The sequence below is a fragment of the Cyprinus carpio genome, chromosome A21, assembly GCF_018340385.1.
Source record: "Cyprinus carpio isolate SPL01 chromosome A21, ASM1834038v1, whole genome shotgun sequence".
In the NCBI taxonomy this organism is placed as follows: domain Eukaryota; kingdom Metazoa; phylum Chordata; class Actinopteri; order Cypriniformes; family Cyprinidae; genus Cyprinus; species Cyprinus carpio.
In genome coordinates this window covers 90,393-112,500 of record NC_056592.1, presented here as the reverse complement: position 1 = coordinate 112,500, position 22,108 = coordinate 90,393, and the positions used below count along the sequence as shown (strand labels likewise).

Genomic DNA, 22,108 nt, shown 5'->3' with positions numbered 1-22,108 from the left:
AAAGGCTGTGTCATCTATAGCAAAAAGGTGGCCAAAAATGAAAGATTAAGTGAATATTTGAATTAAATGTTTGGATTTGATCGTCCTGTAAGTGTAGCAGCAGCAGTTACATGGCCTTTGGCTCCCTTTGCAGGCATTTTTAATCACATGTTATGTACATAAATTGTTTATTTTGTATTAGCCTACATTATGTATTTTAACAGTGTTATTAACCAATCATTATTGTCTCATTCTTTTTTATATAATGCATTTTAAGTCATTTTAAAGGCTATTGATGGTTTAGGTCTGTTTTTATAACCATAAAAAAAATAATGATATTAATACTTCTTTGTAAATTATTATTTAAAGTAACAAAACCATGGTTAATTTGCAGCTACCATGGCTACAAGAACGATGATTCTTTTGGTGTTATTCTTGTTAAAACCATGGATAATTTTCGTAAGAGAACCTGGAAAGTCAGAGAGAATATTAGATGCGTTGGTGATGGTGAAATTATATCCGACATTAAAAACTCGTTATTAACGTCAACAGCCAAAAATTTCACAGGAATGTGCCTGAAAGTGATACAGAGGCCTCGTTTTTACCTAAAAGATTTTCTATTTATTTACATATCAAAAATGTATAAGGTGTGCATTGTAGTTGACACCTAGATGAACAATTACAATTGTTTTTATGACTGTAAGTCATTCTCCTCAAATGCTATTGACGTTAGAAAAGTGTATACCAATATCGCATGTAACTTTAGAGATGGTCCCTAAATTTGTGAATATCAAACGTCCAAAGTCAAGGCAACTTTATGATAGTATTTTTACTTCTGTTTTCTTTTCTCTGCGCCGGATTGCTGATGTCTTTTTCACGGGCATAGATGTCCATCCATCAAGCATCAGCATTCAGCAGCACACATGAGGTGCGAGCGTTTGTGGGTAAGGTGCTGGTTTTTGTTTTTTTGGGCAACTGGGATGGTGCCTCCATGGAAGTTAGTGCCCTACGCAAACTGCGTACTCTGCGTATAGGGAGCGGCGGTACTGTTTGGCAGTGTTCTTTTTCTAAAGTACTGGATTATATAGAGGATGTCTGTTGTTATTGTATGTTTAAAAATAAATAAAAATTTGATCACAAAAATAATAATAATAATAATAAAATAAATAAATCAACTGACAGTGGGATGAAGGATCTTTAAAAAATATGTTTCATTGCTCTGTGCTTTGTAGCGCTTCCTGATGGCCGTTTTTCATTAAACAAGATCATTGTGAGAGATCATTTTTGAGCGTGAGATGTGTCTGTTGTAAAGTTTTATTGATTGCCATGTTTATCATTCTATTTAATTTACTGTTATTACTGGCTCCTACATTTCAAATCTTTTTTAACTGATGTTGGGTAGCTACGTGAGCATATGTTCAGAGTCTTATGACGTTTGATTGCGTCTGTGTTTTAGTTTCTAAAGATGCAGTTGTTTGGGTGTTTTAGCCCTGCTTCCACCAGCTGCCAAACAGAAGACACGCTTAAACACACACACACACACACACATACACACACAAAGCTATGAAAAATTTCTAATGCTGTTTAGTAAATATCTTTATTTTAAATTCATTTCAAGAAACAACTGTACAGACAATAAACATTACCACAACAATGCATTTGTGCATATTTATTAATATTAAAAAAGTTTTACAAAAAAATTGTAGGATGATGCGTGTATGATTAAGTTTCAGTGCTGATTGAAGATATTTCAGTGCTTTAGTTCCTGTACAGAAACATGAATCTCACACAGTTCATGTGTCAGATTCTCCAGCGAAGTTCGGATTGGAGAACGCAGGCTGTTAACAGATTGTAAAAAAAAGTTTCAGTGCAGAAAAATGTCTATACTCTTTGCTGGCATTAAACACACATTAAGCAGTTTTCTCTTATTCAGGTTAAACTCACATGGTGGGTCACATTGGAGAAAAATGAGACGATCACAAAACTTACCACATCAATATTCTTGGTTTCGTGTTTGAAGAAGCTGATATCTCCTGGTTTTACGCCCTTCACACTAAAGATGTAGTACATCAGGGCCAGGATCAGCGCGGCACCTGCGATCGCTCCAATAACAGCCCCGGCGATCAGACCTTCGTCCGCTGTGTCACAGACAACAGCTTCAGTCACAACAACACACGAACACTAGTGTGTCAATAAAATCAGTTTATAAACTCACTCGGTGACGGGTCAGTTGGGATGACGATCCCATTTTCATCGGTCACGTAATCTGAAAACAAGAGCAGATGCTATTAGAAGCAGGTTCAGACAGCATGGAATCGCTCTGAACTGTGAGTGTTGTGAGTTAGAGCTATGAGCTGTGTGTCTCTAAAGTGGTCCCCGCTGTTCAAAAACAAAACATGATCAAACAAAATAGTACAGACTGTATGACTGAATGAGAGTGAACGAACTAAACGAACACACACTGCCTTTACACACACACACTATCAACACACGAAGCCTCTCTTCTGCACACAGTTGTTGTCGTTCCACGTGCCGTCGTGATACATCTCCACGCAGTTCTCTTTCCCCACATCACCATCGTGAAACGCTTCATTGGGTTCTCCAGGAGCCCAGTTTGTGAAGCCCAGAGATGTCAGATCCGTCCAGCCCCAGCCATCTACAATCACAATCACAATCAGCACATGATCAGCAAATCTAATCTGAAATCACACGAAAGGCCTGCAGGCGATGGAGGATGGACAGAGGGATCAGCTGCGTACATGAGCGGTCTCTGGTGAGGCCTATCCAGACATTGTGGTACTTGGTGTAGTTGATGTTCCTGATGAACTCCACCTCGGCTCGACTGTGAATCGAGGCTAATTCACCTCCGTTCACCTCTTGGCAGATGTGTCTCGCCTCTGGCCACGAGTAACCCACTTTTCCGTTATATGCATAGTAGCAGTAACGTCCGTATGACCACCAGCCCAGCGAACACTTCCCGTCTCCAGGAGCTGGCGTCGACGGAGGCTTTTCTGCATATAGATTGGAAACAGGCATTTGTAACTGCTACAAAACACTTGTTGTGCGTCCGTGCCGTTTGTCAGCTTTACCTTTAGTGATTTTGCAGATGTAGGGCTTGGCGGCAGCGCAGGCCGTGTCGTTCCAGGTGCCCTGGATGAAGTGTGAGGGAGCATGCATGCTGACACACCCTTCTCCCTCATGATTGGTCGGTTCCCCCGGGCCCCAGTGTGTGAAGAACACCGGCCAGCCGTCGGACCATTTGTACGAATCGCTGCCAGCCTGCAGGAGAAGAGCAACAGCTTGAGTTCTGTTTAACGTTGGTTATGCTCATTAAACTGTGAGGAAGTACCAGTCGGCGGAGTCCGATCCAGGCATCCGTCTTGCCCTGCTGCACATCTGCGGAGATGAAGGCCTGGTCGTAGCTCATGTCCACACTGGCCAGGTTCCCTCCCTCCTTCACACAGGCCTGCTGAGCTTCTTCCCAGGTTTTGGGCTCAGACACCAGCTTATAGCAGCTGCTGTACCAGGTGATGTATCCGGACGAACACGGGGTGCTGGTGGGTGGCGGGACCGGAATGCTGCTCGCTGCAGAAAACGCCCAGAGAATCATAAAGGGTTAGTGTTGTCTTAAACCTAAAGTCATCTTAGAGTTAAGGGTTATCTAATTAAAAGTCAATTCAGGCTGAGAACTTGAGGCCATGACATAAGCAGCGTTTATATAACTACACTTAAAATGAAGACACAACTGAAGATATTAGTACATTTCTTCATAGAGCACACCCATCCTCGCTGGTGGTCACAGTTCTCATCGTTCCAGCGGCCAGTGACCAGGTGATTATGGGAGATTGAAGTACAATGCTCCTGAGAGAAAGAAATCAGAGATCAGCATCAGCTCCTCTGCAGGTGCCATCAGCTAGCTATATGTTTAAAAAAATACCATAAATATACAAGTACAACATAACAGTAATTTGTCACCTGGCCATCAGCATTGTTAGGCTCTTTATCGGCCCAGTTTGTGTATAAGACTGGACTGACTCCGTCACTCCACGCAAACTTCCCTTCATGCAGCCTATCAGATAAACCGATCCAAACGGGCACAACCAGATCCCTGAGATAACTAGCCACAAAATCTGGGGAGAGAGTCAAAATTTCACCCACTGAGACAACATGAACTAGTGTTTCCTGAAGCACAGTGTTTGCAAGGTGCTGAAGGATTATGGGTTAGACTTTGGATCTGACGTGTCACTGTTGCTGGATAAAGATCATTAAATAGATGTAAAAAAACAAACAAACAGAAAGCCCACCTAAAAGTAAAATGATCTTACATAAAGTTTGAATGGAGTTTAAAAAAAGAAAAGAAAGAAAGTTCAAAGAAAGAAGACAAGATATAACAACCATATGTTTACCAAGCCATCATAATAAAAAGAGAAATTTTAACTTGGGGCTCACTTGCAAACACTGCACTTCAACTTGATTGACAACTCTATTAACAAAGGAGGGGACTGCTGTTATAACATCTTACGAAGTACCGTTTTCATTCTGATCATCGATGACGGCCAGATCTCCTTTCTCCTTTCGGCACCATTCTTTTGCGTAAGTCCAGTTCGCCTTGATTTCAGACTGATGATAGTGGTTTCCTTTGAATATGTAGCATTTGTTGCGGAATTTCATCCAACCTGGGACAATCAAAATTACAATGTTTCTTTAGGAAAAATAAAATCACTAACCCTTTGCCAGATTAGCCTGACTGATCACTGACTGATTCATGCATGTTGCTTTGTGTCAGCCATACCCTCGGGGCAGTTTCCCTCCCATGATGCCGTTGGAGGAGGCGGCGTGTGGTCATTTCCTGGATATTTCTTACACACGTAACCAGCACTGGCACGTCCACAGTTTGCATCATTCCATGAACCTATTGAAAAACAAAACATTCCAATTTATACAACTTTCCTCTCTGAATCCTAAAAGCATCATGTTAGTATACAATAAATAAATAAATACAGCTACAGTTGATAAATGTACAAAGAACACAGAATGTGAAGTCTGTTCTGCACATTAAATGGACTATATATCTGACTTGTGTATTTTTTTAAGCACTGACTGATACACTGCATTTGGATTGTCAACTATTTGTTGTACTGGTTTCTGAATGAGTTTAGAATTCTTATTTATTGTGCATTTTATATTGATATAGTGTAATGTTTTGAAGAAGCATTCATTAAAAGAAATATAATAAATGGCAGTGTTATTTTATAACAAGAATAGATTGTATTGTTAGGGTTTGATAGTTAGGACGGTAGTGTAAAGCACAGTTGTTAAAAAAACAAAACAAAAAGAATTTAAGTTAAACATTTAGTAAGTTCAGTATTCATATGGTATGTTAATATGAAGTACAATAAAATGGACATTAATATGAAGGATCCGGATCTAGTGTAAAACAGCATTAGTGCACCTGGATGTCTGTCCATCTGCACACACTGTTCTTCTCCGTTTGCATCGTTGGGTTCTCCGGGACCCCAGTGCACATACGTCACCGGAGACAGATCGACCCACCTGAACACAGAAACAGCTCTCTCTATAGGACTGACTGTCATGCCAGAGAACACGTTAAAGACATAAACGTGGAAACAAACAATACTAATATTCAAATATTTTAAGGCTTACAAATACTCTCCTCCCGCAACCCCAAACATTCTCATTCCAATCCAGGCCGCAGCCGCCTGACCGGTGCCCACCTGAAAACATCACATAATCAGACCAGTGCTTTCACAGACCACACAGTTTCATTCATCTTTAATGTGCAGTCTTATGAGGATTCATGTGATTTGTGAAGAATTCAAGTCACTGCTAAATATCACTGAAAAGCCTGGAGGGAGCTTTCGTACCAGGCTGACCACGAAAGACTGCTCGGCTTCATCGGCGATGGACACCAGCTGAGCTTTCTCTTCGTAACACCTCACAAGGGCCATGTGAAAGTCCACGATATCTGTGTCATTATAGTAATAACAGATTCCGTTGTTCTTCCTCCAGCCAGGGTTCGATCCACACTCAGGAGCTGAAGAAATAAAATAAAAAACATTAATAAACAAGCACCTCCAATAAATTAACTAATTCTGACCCCACATGCACAAATTGTTTTCTCTGTGTTATTTTGCTATTTGCTTCAGATTTAAGAAATGGATAGCGTTAAATTCCCTACATTTCTCAGCATCTCAGAAAGGTTATTTCACTGGTAATAACTGATTGCACTGGCACCTGGTGCAGGGGACGGAGGCTCCGGCGGTATAATGGGTTTCTTTCCTTTAGCAATCATGCAAATCCAGTCCTGGTGGGCATCACAGTTCAGGTCGTTCCACCAGGACGTCCCATTTTCAGTGGTCACCATCTCCACACAGTTTTCTCGGCCATTGTGATTATTGGGTTCACCGTGGCCCCAGTTCGTGTGGCTGACCGGCGTCCCGTCGCTCCAGTGGTAACCAGAGAAGAGAGGTTAGAAACGGTTCGGCTCCAACTATAAATGATTCTCACAAGTGAAGCACCAGCAAGCAAACAAACCTCCCTCCACTGGGTTGACACTCAGTCCGATCCACTTGGTCTTTCCCTTCGAGAAGCTGGACAAGAAAATGTCCTCTTCGGGACTGTGGATGCTGAGCAGATCGGCGCCACGGGCGAGACAGTCTTCTCTAGCCGCCTGCCAGCTCTTCTTCTGGGCAAAGTCCACTGTGAATAGCTGTGAAAAGCATAAATACAGCAACAAGAAGACAATTAAAAACACAGAACATGTATTTTAATAATCACCACACTTACATGTACTCATGAAAATGGCTTAACCTGGGCTTTTGCAGGCAGCAACACTTTGAAACATAATGTAAATGTTAATGGAATGGAAGGTCAGATCATGTGAGTCACTCCATCTGGCATGATAATCTTAAAATATTGTACTGTCTGATGAACCAAAATTTTCAAATCTTGTAGTGTGTGCATGTTTAGAATTTCAGGGAAGAAAATCTGCTAAGATTCTCCTTATGTGTGTGCTGCAATCTGATTTCATAATCAGTCGGTAGTCTGAGTGTCAGCGTGTTCTGAGCACATAACAGTAATCTTCATTCTGCGTTCACACACACAGCATCATAACATTAATTTACTGGTAATGTTACAACTTCCCTAACCCTTACTCTCCACACTCCCACATACAATGAAAAAGTGTATCAATTTGGTCTTTTCATTGTATAGTTATTTAAAGAAGAGCAATACTGGGGTTTAAACTGTGTATTTTGACAGGGCTTATGTCAGCCATTCCTGTTGTTACAATTACACATAGTATTCATGGTGTTGGTTTGAGCTAGAAGACATGATTCTTCCCATTTTTCACTGGACGGTTGTTCTTCTTTGCTGATATGGACAGAAAGTCTTTTCTGTTGTTCAATTCAGATGAATTGCCTCTGCTATTCAAGAGTTTTTCTGTGATAGACAATGCAGGTGTAAGCAGCATCCTTCAGCTTTTTGAAGCATATGCATGTGAAAACCAAACTAAAGCTGCTTACTGATGGCAACGCATGTATGTGCAGGTGCATGTACACGTGAATGCCACTTCCTAACAAAAACGAACTTTGTGGTGTGCATGTAAGCGTAGTCAGAAGAAGGCATAGCTTAGATCACCCTGTAGCAGTTTCTGAAGTGAGGCTGTCCGCCCCAGCCGCTCTCGCACCCGGTCACCGGAGGCAGTGTCGGAGCTCGTGTCGGTGGAGAGATGCCATTACGAGGAGCTTCACACACAAATGGGAATGATTCTTCACACTGTTTGTTATTCCAGAATCCTGCCAGCGGGCTGGTCGACATCGTGACACAGGATCCAGCGAGGTTATCTAGAGATACAGTGAAATCTATTTGGTTCATGAACGATGATGTCATTTGTCCAGCAGTTCTAAACGGCACTCAGGTGTAATGTCTAGGACAGAAGGATTTGCAGTGTAAACAGTTGAATTACTTGGCTCGTTGCGGCCCCAGTTGGTATAAGTTATTAAAGCGTCGTTGTCCCAGTAATAGTCAACACCCGCCACCCCTCCTCTCGCCCGCAGCCCGATCCACCAGTCGCCGGAGTACCGGCTCATCAGAGCTGTGAAGTGAGCCTGTTCATACCTGCAGAGGGAAACAGCAGCTGAGTGACTGGAGCTACACGAGCACAGAAGCAATTTCTGACTATAAACAGGAACACAAGAGGTTTAGACACTCACAAGTCCATGATATGCAGCAGAGTGCTGCTCCGACTCTCACAGAATGCTTTGGCTTCCTCACGACTTCTAGCAGCTTCTTCAAACCAATAGCAAGAGTACTCAAAAACATCCCAGCCCTGCAGAACAGACACACACATGTGTTTAGCATGAGGGAGTCAGGGTCACTGATGGGCATCCACGAGAGCACATGACAGACCTGAGGACAGCCATAGATGGTGGGCTGCACGGAGGGCAGAGGATAGTGACCTTTGGGCATCTTACAGATGTAGGTGTTTAGCTCTGTGCAGGTGACATCGTTCCATCGGCCCGTCTAAGACACAAAGCATTACGATGACATTCGTGATCCTGTGTTTAGTTTTGTGTCTGTCAGTAAATGCAGTACCTGATGGAACATCTCCACACAGTCCTCACTGAAGCCCAAGTGGTTGTTGGGTTCTCCAGGAGCCCAGTATGTGAACGTGACCTCATGATGATCCGACCACGAGAACAAACCCGAGAAGCCCAGATCATTCAGACCGATCCACACGTCGCTGGTGGCTGTTTGATGGGATCAAGAGTAAATGTTGTGAGAAGAGAGCATATAACCATCATGTGTGTGGAGTCTTTGCACATACACATATAGTTGGTTATGTACATACAAACATCTCCTGTAACCTTTTGTGTATTTTGTTAAAATCAAGTGGCAACCTTCAAGTCTCTCTCTTGAAACCAACACGGAAGTGACTTAAACTGCAATTCAATGACTTGCCTGTAGAGACTGGCTCCAAAAGCAAGTCAAACCCATAGACCCCCATGTTAAAATGGCCAATTTTACAGCAGAAAAAATATGTTTACAGCCTGGTATAAGAAGTGGGTTTGGTCTATAAATCAAATTTTGCCCTTCATGACATCTGTGGGTGGGTGGGTGGGTTGGGATGTTTATAACTCATACATTTAAATTTAGATTTAGACATTTAGATGGCCGGCTCCGCCCACTTTGGGCTTCAAAAATACTCCTCAGAAACCTACGGGTGACATCACAGACACTACGTCCATGTGTTTATACAGTCTATGTTTAAAACCTTCCCTCTTATTTCATCTCAAATATGCTGCACAAATATGATAAAAGCCATGTGACATTAGCACATGGGAAAGGAAGCAGATGAAAAGGATATAACTGAGATTTCATTCATGATTTGTGTTTATTTGCACCTAGACGAGCTAGTAATTGCACACACATACCCTGGTACAGGTAACTCTCCAGCCAGCTCTGCTCTGTCATGGACAGGATCGACACCAGATCGGCTCCCAGCTGCCTGCAGGAAGTTCTTGCGCTGTGCCATGTCTTCTTCTCCTCAAATGGCTTATAGCAGAACTCGCCAAACTCATACCAGTCTGGACCAGAACACCTCAGCTCTGAAGAGACATGCCATTCAGACCAAGCAGTTTTTGCAATAAAGTAATGATTTTGTGACTAGTAAGAAAATTGTGTCCCACCTCCGTCAGTAAAGTGGTATGACACAGAGTAGAGCCCATCAAACCTGTGACACATCACAGCGTATTTCACTCTAAAGCTGACTCTCTAACAAGCAGATATGTCAAAGTCTAGAGGCTTACTGTCTGGACACGATGCCGTTTCTGGTGGATCCACTGTAAAAGTTCTGACCGTCAGCTTTGAGAAGAGTGCAGTCTCCTCCAATGTCATTGAGAACCACTCCAGCGTGAATCGCAGCTGCACAGATATTAGAATCCTGAAACAAATGACAGTCATGAATCAAAAGGAAAAAATGCATGGTTGACGCTCATACTAGATTAAACGGTTGGGTTATAATTCATAATACTCATACCCCGCGATACATGTCTGTCCCGTACACAGAGTACGCCGCCCTGGCACAACCTGCAGGACAGTGAACCCTGAAACAAACAAGAACCCAAAGCAAAATGTTTTTAAATGTGACGTAAACCCCCAAAAATTGTTTTCATAACATGCGTAACATATATATGGCACAACTGCAAGATTTCCAGTCAGAACATTTAGACCAGTAGTTGTTAATCCACAGCACCTTCTGTACGTCTAGGTTTATTGCTCTGATTATTTGAATCAATGTGTTAAATAATGGACAGATTCAAGGTGTTCAGCACTGGATGACAAACCACTGCCACTGACTGTACATTAAGACTTAACCATGGTTTTAGATATTCAAAGGCTCAATTACGTCATTCTGTCTACGGAGTGGTCCAGGTTGGGTTTTGCACTGCAAGTCACAGCATCTGAGAAAAAAAGAAAAAAAAAAAAAAAAGATGAAAGAGATTGGCTTAATTAACACTGAGAACAGACTGGGATAAATTATAGTTCTATTTCAGTTTCAAAGATGAATCATCTTCTGAATCAAGCTTCAGTTGAGCTCACAGTCTGGTAAGCAGCCCAAAATGTCCAGTCGCAGCCCTGCTTGACCGTTCCACTCCAGCGGAAGAACACGAACGTACTGTGCTGAGATCGGCGTCCCCAGCAAACGCGTCTCTGGAGTCGTCCTGTCCACAGAACCTGGATACTCCTGTGACAGAACCAGCATCAAAACCTTCCAAACTGAACGTATCTGATCTTCTGACATGCAGATGCTCCACACAAGCTCTTGAGTGTTTTTCTTTCATTAAATCAACTCCAAACATCTATGAGTAGTGTGTCTGTGTTTACCCCTCCGTCGCTGCTGTAGTCTTTCCAGGAGAGGCCATCTGTGCTGGTCTGGATCTTAAACTTAGTGACCCAGTGATCTGAAGATGGACAGCCCTGAATGACGACCCCTGTGATCTTCTTCAGCTGACCCACATTCACCTGAATCCAAGAGTTTGCTGAAACACAGTTTGAACGGGAGGATTTTAGTTTTCTCTTCAAATACCTGAAGCAATATTATGGGTGATTTTGTGGTTCATTCAAATATTAAGAAGACAGACCAGAGGTGGAGGGCATCCAGCACGAGTTCCCTTTCAGTCGAGCTTTATCTGGTCCTTTTCCACTGAGAGACGATGATGCTGAGAGCATTGAATTAGTGATGTTTCCGTCCTCCACACCCAGCCCTCTCACACACACTGGAAACAACACACACTCATCAGGGAAAGTGTCACATACTGAATACAGCAAAATTTACTGAACCTATTTTGTGTGTTTTTGTATTAGAAGTCCTTCCTCCTCTCTTTAGGCAGAGCTTCATCTCGAGCACTAGTATGATTTACCAAACACATCTTGTCATTCAAGCCTTTTTCCCCAGAGCCTTTCATCATTCATTTCATTAATATTCAAGCTCTCAATAAAAGTGTCCCTCACCGTTCTGCTCGCAGCTGAAGACCACCTCCAGGTATTTAGAGACAGTGGGGCAGGGATCAGGGTCAGCGCGAGCGAATAGGAAACAGAACTCTCTGTCATCGCAGTTCTTCCTGGCCAAAGCCAGCGTGCCCTCAACAGTGCACACACCTGCAAGGTTCATTCAGTCCATCAGAGATCCTGCATGAACACTTCAAACGCTCTCATTTACACTCTCTATGCTGTGATTTACCAGAGGCTCCATCTTCGAACGGACAGATCTTGTCACTGCGGCGCCCGTAAAAAGCTGACTGGATGTTGATGACGCTGTTCTGGGGGCAGTGAAGGACCAAGCTGGAGTCCTGACATGCGTATGTTGTGTAGAAACCTAGAGTACAACACAAGAACAGACTCAGCGAGGCTCAAGAGCCTCAAGAGATTCAAGGCACACGAGAAACAGAAACCAAACATACCATCATGCGGCGGAGGAGGCTCGGGTGTGTTCCCTGAAAAAGTGAAAAGGTGTATTTTCTAAACATTTATACTTCACTAAATATCATTTCTGAGCATATGATTGGGGCAGTGGAACGTACCGCGACGCTTGCAGATATATCCTCTCTTGTTATCACAGTCATCGTCGTTCCATGCTCCAGAGTTGATTAAAATGGACAGGCAGTCTTCATTATAATAATCATCGGGGTTTCCTTTAACAGTAAATGAGAGGCACAGATTATCCTTCATTAAACATAATTTTAATTAATTTAATATAAAGCTTAAAAGGTGCTTTATCATCTCAAATCTTTCCACAGCATCACCTGAAGCCCAGTTTATATAGCGGAACGGAGAACCGTCCATCCACGTCCAGCCTCCCTCGGTGATGGAGTCATGCGCTCCCATCCACAGAGAGATGCCCGTGGGAACAGACTGGATTTGAGCTGTGCATGAACAAGAGTTGTGTGAGCATAAGTGGATCTGGAACATCTTGAGAGTCTGAAGAGTAACTAAATATCCTAACCTTGGATGAAACCTTGTTCAAACGGCTCAGTGATGCTGACGAGATCTCCACCCTGATTCACGCAATCCGCACGAGCGTCGGCCCACTTCCTCATGGACAGAGTAATAAACAGGTAGCAGTAATCATTAAACGGGTCAGCAACCCAGGAGCCGCATTTCGCATTCCAACCTGACAGAAGAAGCAGACTAAATCAGTTCAAGAGCTCAGGTACAGACACGCAGAACAACCAGACACTTACAGTCCGATACACACAGACAGATATGTACCATAAGACTGAGAAACAAACACAAATGTGTGAATGCCTCAGTGTTTGGTTTGTAGAGAGAGTCAATAACAAATCTGTACCTGGACCAGATGTTGGGGGAGGCGGTGGCCCTTGACCTTTTGCTGGAAAAAAAAACATTAGTGTTTCTAAATTACACCAATGGAAAGAATTGACTGGAATGGATTAGATGGGTTTAAAGTAGGTTAATAAAAACTAGTTTAACTAACTGGTTTAACTCACTTAATAAATTATCTGATCAAATCGTCACCTTTATTTATAAAGTGTTTTATACAATACAGAATGTGAAATCAATGTGTGATTAATATGTGTAAACAAACAAATTTAATAAAAGACTGATCAAACAGGAAAAGCTCAGAATGTTCCCACCTTTCTGGCAGATAAAGGGGTAAGTGGATGTGCAGGGCAGGTCGTTGAGTTTTCCTGTGTCCTGGTGCTCAGTCCCACGAATGTGAACACAGTCTTCATTATCCTGCCAGTTATCCGGCTGGTTCTCCTCCCAGGGAAGGAAGTCCTGCAGAGGCCAGAATGAACAAACAATGATCCTCACATGCTTGACATGGAACAGAATAAAGCTTTAAATAACTGGATGCAGAACTGCTGCTCATTCTTCAGGGAGAGAATCCAAAATATTGTTCATCACCAGAAGCTTTCTCACTTTGTGTGATCAAATATATTAATTCATGTGAAGTTTAATAACTGATCACTTACTGCTTGAGTTCCATCGGTCCACACAAACGTTCCCTCTCTGTTGATGTCATTGAGACCAACCCAGGAAGATCTGCTCATGTGGGCTGTGAGATCAGAGGCCAAAACGAAACGTCATGGATGTTTGAGAATTTTCTGCATTTCTATATAAATTTGACCTACATTGTAGCCCTTATCTAAGTGTTTGTAACTAGATAACAAGAACCATATGAAACAAATAACCCAAAAACATTGTATTACATTATTTTTTCCAATGTTTTGTGAGCAAAATGATCCAGGAGTAAATGTCTTTGATGAAGAACCGGTCTTCTATCACACCTGTCAGAAAGCTGACGGTCTCCTGTTTGTGGATGCTGACCAGGTGTCCATTCTGAGCCACACAGTAGTTTTCTGCATCCTGCCAGTTCTTGACTGTTTCAGTCTCAAAGTGATAGCAGTGTTCACCGAAGAGCAGATAGCCTTCATCACAGTGTGAGTCTGCAGAAAAACATTCAGTGTACCAAAGTAAAAACACAAACCTGACACTTCTACCATGATATTAGTTCAACTATTTTCACATTCGGTTTGTCTGTTCAGACCAAGCAGCAACCTCCTGCTCTCTCTCGTGAGGCCAACAAGTAACTTAAACTGTAATTCGTCAACTGGCCGCTAGAGGCTGGCTGCAAAAGGGAGTCAATCCCATAGACTTTTTGGTTAAAAAAATGATTTTGTCCTATATGGCTAATTTTACCCTTCATGACAACTGTTAAGGGGATGAATTTTTTATTACTCATCCATTTAAATTATATTAAGCCTTAAAATTCTGCATAATTAAGGGCATGGCCACTTGAGTGACAGGTGGATTGCCGCAGCTGACAGGGTGTGCTAGGTGGGTGTGGTTTCAGCAACCAGCTCCCACCTTTTTTGCCCTTTTTTGATTATCCAGGAGTGACGTGCGGTGATGCGCTGCCAAGATGGCGACGGCTGCCTGCAAGTACTTTAGGCTTCAAAAACGCACTTCGGAAATCTACGGGTGATGTCACGGACACTACAACCATGTTTTTATACAGTCTATGGTTCAGACCAATGCGGGGGAAAAAAACAGCAGACAGGAAGAATGAAAATGCAAAATCACTCTGTAAGTAGATAATAGTGGTAGCTTCTTCTTATGCTTCTTCCTCACTGTTGCTTTGCAAGAGAGCTGTTTGTGAGCTTGTTTTATGTAAATTAAATGATCACAGATAATAGTTTTGATGTACTCTGCTTGATTGAAACCTGGCTAAAACCAAATGATTATATTGGTCTAAATGAGTCTACTCCATCAAACTACTGTTATAAACATGAGCCCCGTCAGACTGGTCGTGGGGGGGGTGTTGCAACAATATATAGTGATATTCTCAATGTTACCCAGAAAACAGGATACAGATTTAAATCACTCGAAATACTACTGCTTAATGATATGCAAAAGAAATCTATCATATCTCTTGCCCTGGCTACTGTGTATAGACCACCAGGGCCGTATACAGAATTCCTAAAAGAATTTGCAGATTTCCTCTCAGACCTGTTGGTCCCAGGTTTCTGCTGGGATTCACATCCCGTGGTAACTACGATTTACACAAGCTCCAGTCTGGATCCAGAACACCTGAGAAGAGATGATGCCAACCCCTCAGAGGACCTCAGATGATGCTAACCCAGAGACAACATACAGAACTACCACATTTTGCTATAAGTTTGATTGCATCATATAATAATTGCTGTTAATAGTGTTCATCGTCTGTTTGATTACGTCTTTAATTGATTTTTCCATATATTTCTGCCACATGCACATAAACTGACAGTCACCACTGATAAGCTACTACTAAATATTGTAGAAACTGAATTTTCTGTAAAGTTGCTTTGCAACGATTTGTATCGTAAAAAGCACTATACAAATATACTTGAACTGAATTGAATTAAGTGAGGAATGGGGGAATTGAATGGGGGAAGTCGTGGCCTAATGGTTAGAGATTTGGACTTGCAATCCAAGGGTTGTGAGTTTGAGTCTCGGGCCGGCAGGAATTGTAGGTGGGGGGAGTGAATGTACAGCGAATGTGAATGTATACCACGACTGAGGTGCCCTTGAGCAAGGCACCGAACCCCCAACTGCTCCCTGGGAGCTGCAGCAGAAATGGCTGCCCACTGCTCCGGGTGTGTGTTCACGGTGTGTGTGTGTTCACTGCTGTGTGCACGAATTCCGGGTATGGGTCACCATACTTGGCTGTATGTCACGTCACTGTAACTGTTAAATCCTGTGCAAATCCTATTGGTTGTATCCTACTAAATATTGTAGAAACTTAATCTTCTGTAAAGTTGCTTTGCAACGATTTGTATCGTAAAAAGCACTATACAAATAAACTTGAATTGAATTGAATTACATCCTGTGCAAATCCTATTGGTTGGCCATTTTTCTTTTTAGTGTGATGAAAAAAGAGATTAGAACCCTCCTCTGTAAAACTGATGTCATGTGAATGTTTGTGTCATTCTGAAAACAAACATTAACAGCCATTCATTCAGATTAAATGCCAGTGTGGGACTTTCTGTAGCTTCACCTGGAGCCGCTGTGGGCTTCACATTCTGTCCTCCAGGCATCTTGCAAATATATCCAAGATTTTTAAAGCAGTTGGTGGTTTCCCATTTTCCAGCATAGTTTCCTATTATAAGAAAAAAAAAAAAAAACAGATTCAGCTCAATTTTTTTCAAGGAAATCTTTTAGGTCGTTGTGTGTCTCTATGTGCTGAGTAACTCAATCAATAATCTCACCGGTGTAAATCTGACCACAGTCCCACAGGTTTTCTGAGTTCTGAGGGAAATTTGGACTCCAGTTTGAAAACTCTAATGCAGTTTTGTCCACCCACCTAAATGTGCCATCTTGGTCCTTATCTGTGTTATAATTCATAAAGACAACACCAAGATGAGTGATGGAACGCAATGGATTGTTCACATTCAAATAACTGATGCACATCATTGTATTTCTGATCAGAGACCATCTTATGAACGTTATGTTCAGCAGCTACACTATTCATCCTCCACCTGCTCTTCTGTTTCTAACTAGAGATTATGCTTGCTCCAGATTGGACGAGCGTGAAGAGATGACGCCAGTCCCTGTGAGGACCACAGATGATGCCAACTTTTCCTTATATTATAATCATTAGGATCACATAAATTAATCATTGCTTTAATATGTTTCTGAACTCGTAACATAAACGTATGCATGATTTTATAATTTTTGAACTGAACATTACTTTGACAGGAACCTCTGATAACAGATCACTCTTAACTGTAATGTAGAAACAATATGTATTGTGAAAATGCTATACAAATAAATGTGAATTGAAGCCTTTTAGGGTCAGAAGTTTGACTAAAATACACTCTCTGTAAACCGCTATTTGAGTCGCTGAACTGACGCTCACTTTTAAAAGTTATTTTCTGTAATAGAAACATTCGAAGAACTTCTTTTGATAAGGATTAGGGTCAGTTTTACTAGGGTAAAATGTTGTATTGTATCACTCACCTGAAATGCCAATCCACAGATCAGGAATATCTACTTGGTGAAAATCAGGCAACTGTGCGTTAATGAAGAACTGCTCCTCTTCACTAGAGATGAAAACAAACATGGAAAATTAGTATGTATGTGACCCATTAGAATCCAAACAAATCTCCTTAAGCTTCAGTGCTCATTCTCACTTTTTGATGGTCACTAGGTTTGCATTCATTTCAGAGCACTTGGTCTGAGCCAGATACCAGCTGGTCAGGAGATTCTGGTTACTGACCATCCAATAACAGTTTCCTGAGAAACTCAACCATCCAGAAGGACAAATGGCTGGAGCGACAGAAAGAGAAGAGCATATCACTGAACCAAAAAACAACTGAAACGCACAATTATAATGATTAAATGCATATATAACATTAACAACAGAATCATATGCAAAATATTGTATCAGTGCACAAATACGAAATAAATGACTGACATTTGGACAATGTTTGGAAGTTTGGATCTTACTATTCAAAGCTTTTTTGCACATGTAAGGTCGCTCATAACGGCAGACGTGTGTTCTCCATTTTCCATAATCATCTCCTGATTCTTTTATCATAGCAGTACACACACCGTTGGCTTTGTCACTGGGTTCAACAGTGAGAGTTTGAGTTATTATCACGCAGGTCAACACTTAAATGCTTCAATGTACTATAGTGAAAAGCACTTTTTTTGTCATAATTTTGAGAAGACCATTGTAACAAAACTAACTAGGTACTATAACTAGTTTAACAGTTGTCTTACGTGAGATCAGGCTGTCCTGCAGGCCAGTTTGTGTATGTGGATGTACTCGCATCAGACCAGGAGAAAGTCGTGGCATTTGGTTGTATTTGACAGGATAAAGTTGTGCATTTCTGTGAAAAGAAGAAAATTGATTACAAATAACACAACGGCAATACAACTGTTTGAGCTGTGATTATTTAACATGTGTGGTCAAATGTGTGGTCTTGCCTTTAGATTAAAAAAATGTAAAAATAATTTGAAAAACAATTGGTCAAGCTCTGTACTGTCTTTGTTGTTTAACAAATGATTCAACAGATTTCATTGAGGTGCATGTTTTTTATTAAATCAAGTGGTCCAGTGTTGATTTTACACAGACAGGGATGATTCTCACCATTGTGGAAAAGCCAATCCAGAGGTCAAAGGCAGATGCGTCCAGACGGCTTGTGACATACTGCTCCTCTTCAGAAGATGTGATGGACACAAGGTCTCCTCCGTCTCGGACACAGTCGCTGCGAGCCGCCACCCAGCTCTTCCGGACGCCTGCCCTTCGCTTATAGCAGTTTGAGCCGAAGGCCTGCCAGCCGTTCGCAGAGTCGCAGACCGGAGCTGGGTTCGCTGGAGAGAGAGAGAGGACAATATGTCACACACACATACATTTGTATGTCAATATTTGATATTTGCTGATATTTTAATAATAAGTACATTATACGTACGGTTTGGTCGTTTACAGATATACTGTCGTCTGACTGAGCAGGTTTCATCATTCCATCTGCCATCATTGGCTCCCAGAACCTGCCCACAATCCTCATTATCTGCCCAGTTGTCTGGCTGACCCTCCTTCCAATACCTGCAATTCACCAGATTGGTGGCAATGTTCAGTGTGTGCTCCTTACTAAGAACTTTATATTTTATGACTATACTGGATTATTTTGATTTATCTCAGCATAGTAATTTACCCACACACTCTCATTGACTTAATCTGCTCTGTTGGCATTGACAATGTTCATGTCAAGGGTCTCGAAGTTTGCATATCTGACCATAAACTCATTGAATTACATTTTTCTCTCCCCCTTGTAAAATCTAAAATATCCTACCGAAACATGTAAAACATAAGCACTGCAAATTTCTCTAATGCTATTGCTGCCTCCTCTTTGTGTCTCTCTGTTAATCTTTCTTGTCCTGGTGAGATTCTCTCATTATATAATGAAGCCACATCTAATGTCTTGGAGACTCTGACCCGTTAAAGACCAGAACTGTCCCCTTAGCTCACTCTTCCCTTTGCTTCACCCCAGAGCTCAGATTAATGAAAGTTAAGGTATGTGTCTTATAAAAAAGCGCTTAACACTGCATGCTCTACTTACATGCCCACTATTATTAACAAAACAAAGTGTAAACCCAGGACCCTAAACCACAAAATCTCCCTTTTCTTAGGGGAAGTCGTGGCCTAATGGTTAGAGAGTTTGACTCCTAACCCTAAGGTTATGGGTTCGAGTCTCAGGCTGGCAATACCACGACTGAGGTGCCCTTGAGTGTGTTCACGGTGTGTGTGTGTTCACTGCTGTGTGTGTGTGTGTGCACATTGGATGGGTTAAACGCAGAGCACGAATTCTGAGTATGGTTCACCATACTTGGCTGTATGTCACATCACTTTAATAGTTCTTCTGACCTCTGTGAAAATTATGACATTTTTTATACACAAAATTGACAATATCAATCTTTTTGTTCCTTTGCTACTCCAGAACCCTCTGCCTCTCAGATACTCTATCCACTCTCTAACTTTACACTCACCAATACATCTGCGATTAATCAGCTGATTAATAACTATAACTCCTCTTCCTGTCGGCTAGATCCAATATTAACACAACTGCTCAAAAACGTTCTGCCTCCATGCTGTCTCTTCACCCCAGACCTTTAAAACTGATCTTAAAACTCATTTACAATATGTTTTGCTAAATAATTGTAGCAGACTGCCTCAATTTTTAGTTCTGTGATTGCTTTTGTTACTTATCTTGGATTATGATCTCTGTCTGCTCTGTTTGCTTAATTATGTGACTGTAAATCTGTTGTTCATGTTGTCTATAAACTTTATGTAAAGCGTCCTTGGGTTCTTGAAATGTGATATATAAATAAACTGTTATTATTATTATTTATTTATAGAGATATTTGAAGGATCATTTGGTGATCAGAATGAAGATCTGTATCTTTCCAAAAAGGATAATTTCTCAAAGGGACCTACAAAATATAACCCATGTGTTCCTGCAAGAGCTCTAAAGACTCTCAAAAGCAGTGTCTTTTCATCTGCATGATGTAGAGCTGCACAATGAACACATTCAGAAATCAGTGGTAAAGTAACTCTAACTAAGAGTGATTTTCTGACTCACGAGAGGTAGGGATAGAAAACAGCCCCGTCACTCCATTCCCAGTTCCCCTCGGACGCCACGTCATTCAGTCCGATCCAGAAGATGGAGGTGCTGATCTGTGTCCGGACCCACGACTGAACAGAACAGAGACAGAACAGCATGTTAGATGTAGATGTGATCTATTTCTCATCGTTGCTGTGGTGGTGTGTGTCTCACCCGCTCATGAATGTCCTGGATGCTCATCAGATTACTTCCTTTACTGACACAATCCTCCAGAGCATCGTGCCACGACTTCATGTCAGAAGAGAAGAAGTAGCATCTCTCCTCGTACGGCCGCCAGCCCTCCTCACACTGACTGAAGCCTTGGAGAAAACAGTGTGCTTATTGTCTTCATATTTAATCAGAAACAATATGAGGTCAAAAATGGAAAAGATAACAAATAAGAGAAACTATGTGTTCAGCATTACAAGCCTTTCTACGGAATCATTGTATGTACAGACAGAACTTGGGTAATAAATTCATTAAACAGACATTGTGTTTTATTCTATTTTGCTAAAAACAAATAGAGAGAAAATTTCTGCTTGCAAAAGACAATGGTTTAATTCTCCATCATAAAAAAACCTCATGACTGAGATGTAAAGCTTGTCATATGCACTGCTAATGTTTTACTGGAAACAGTGTCATAAAGAATTATATGGTTCAAATCAAACCCTGTAGAAGAATCACCATTTTATTCATTTACCTCGATTGTAAAGTCTACAAAGTTAAATGACTGTAGTAAAGACACGGAACACAAATATGGCGCACGTTCGTTTCCCACTACTTTTTAAAACTGCCAGCATTAGTTAATGATTAACTTCTTAATTTTGTTAAATGATTTAAAATTTTATGCTAGATGTTACATAGAATTTAAAAAAGTATTTACACATCTTTACATTTTTGAAAATGGCCAAACATCTCATAATATATTTTGTTTGATAAACATTGTCAGAAGGTTAAATGCATCTTTCCATTTAGCTTGTATTTTAAATAAAAAATAAATAAAAAAATACAAGTTTCAAACCATATTTTGAATCCTATTCACAGAGTGCTATATATATTACTGATTCATAATATATATAGAAATACATGTTTTATATATCAAATATAAAATGCTTCTTTGTTTTTGTTATAGAGTTTAGCAATATAGTTAAACACAATTGTCAACAGTTTCAGCAATGATTTATTAATGCAAGTTTCTATGATTCTGATGGACTACTGGAAATGCACTGATCTAAACGGTACTGAATTACACAACTGACCCTGGATGAAATTGCTAGGAAGAAACAATCATGATTAAAAATGAATGAAACTTTTGCCATTTCCACAAAGTGGTTCTTCTATTAAATGTGTAATTCTATTCAATTTACTATGAAAATGAGTGAACTCACCAGAATGAATGAGGCCAATGAGGGTGAAGGCTAAGAAAAACATTATAAAATGTACTGTTTTTAGTCAGGAGTTTTTAGTCTGTAACTTGAAACAGCATAACATGGGTTTATTTTCCTGTCATTCCTTCTGTTTGTCCACACGCCTGTCCTCTGGAGATCTGCACATCATCACACACCGAAGGCTCTTTTTACCCTCATCAGAGTCCAAAGATTAAACAGTAAAACATACATGATCATCTGATGCTGTGACACACGTTAAAGTCCAACATATTCAATTTACATCAAATTCCTTCTGGAGAGAAAAAAAAACATGTGACATTATGTTCTGAAGAATATGGTCACAAAATAGTACATTGGCATGCGAGTGATTCTAGGTGCTTTGCTGTTAAACATGTCTTTCTTTAAACATTAATTAGCTTAATAAATTTACTGGGCACACTCAGTTAAGAGTGACTTTATTTAAACACACACACACACAAAAAATCCTTTAACAAGAGCTTGACTGACATATTTTTAAATAAAACATTTTTACCAAAAACATTTCAGTCT

At 41.0% G+C, this 22,108-nt stretch overlaps 1 protein-coding gene across 1 annotated transcript; it reads right to left on the bottom strand.

Moving 5' to 3' along the window:
- Nucleotides 1-1,557: 1,557 nt before the first annotated feature.
- On the bottom strand, nt 1,558-21,727 carry LOC109075622 (macrophage mannose receptor 1). Its single transcript, XM_042711343.1, has 50 exons — nt 21,560-21,727; nt 20,346-20,491; nt 20,151-20,263; nt 18,483-18,616; nt 18,161-18,384; nt 17,791-17,900; nt 17,515-17,633; nt 17,199-17,334; nt 17,026-17,108; nt 16,275-16,394; nt 16,064-16,165; nt 13,815-13,973; nt 13,500-13,582; nt 13,158-13,302; nt 12,851-12,892; nt 12,506-12,673; nt 12,306-12,425; nt 12,084-12,194; nt 11,964-11,996; nt 11,744-11,878; nt 11,515-11,661; nt 11,145-11,279; nt 10,888-11,042; nt 10,603-10,747; nt 10,409-10,463; nt 10,040-10,106; nt 9,810-9,943; nt 9,690-9,733; nt 9,435-9,608; nt 8,596-8,750; nt 8,410-8,523; nt 8,214-8,329; nt 7,967-8,118; nt 7,639-7,844; nt 6,535-6,709; nt 6,235-6,456; nt 5,865-6,034; nt 5,644-5,714; nt 5,432-5,532; nt 4,772-4,891; nt 4,509-4,655; nt 3,955-4,109; nt 3,741-3,840; nt 3,329-3,564; nt 3,069-3,258; nt 2,739-2,990; nt 2,465-2,635; nt 2,195-2,245; nt 1,969-2,117; nt 1,558-1,817 (listed from the first exon to the last, which is right to left on the bottom strand). Exons 1-50 carry the CDS (start codon nt 21,600-21,602, stop codon nt 1,773-1,775), a joined length of 6,480 nt encoding a protein of 2,159 aa, XP_042567277.1. The 5' UTR covers nt 21,603-21,727; the 3' UTR covers nt 1,558-1,772.
- Between the last annotated feature and the right edge of the window lie 381 nt (nt 21,728-22,108).

Bases quoted from the DNA above. Each gene is read 5' to 3' on its own strand.
- LOC109075622 (XM_042711343.1), bottom strand. From the start codon at position 21,602: ATGTTTTTCTTAGCCTTCACCCTCATTGGCCTCATTCATTCTG. The intron at 18,617-20,150 runs GTGAGTCAGAAA...GGTGAATTGCAG, and splicing joins GTTTTCTATCCCTACCTCTC to GTATTGGAAGGAGGGTCAGC. The intron at 12,426-12,505 runs GTTAGGATATTT...GTTCATGCACAG, and splicing joins TGAACAAGGTTTCATCCAAG to CTCAAATCCAGTCTGTTCCC.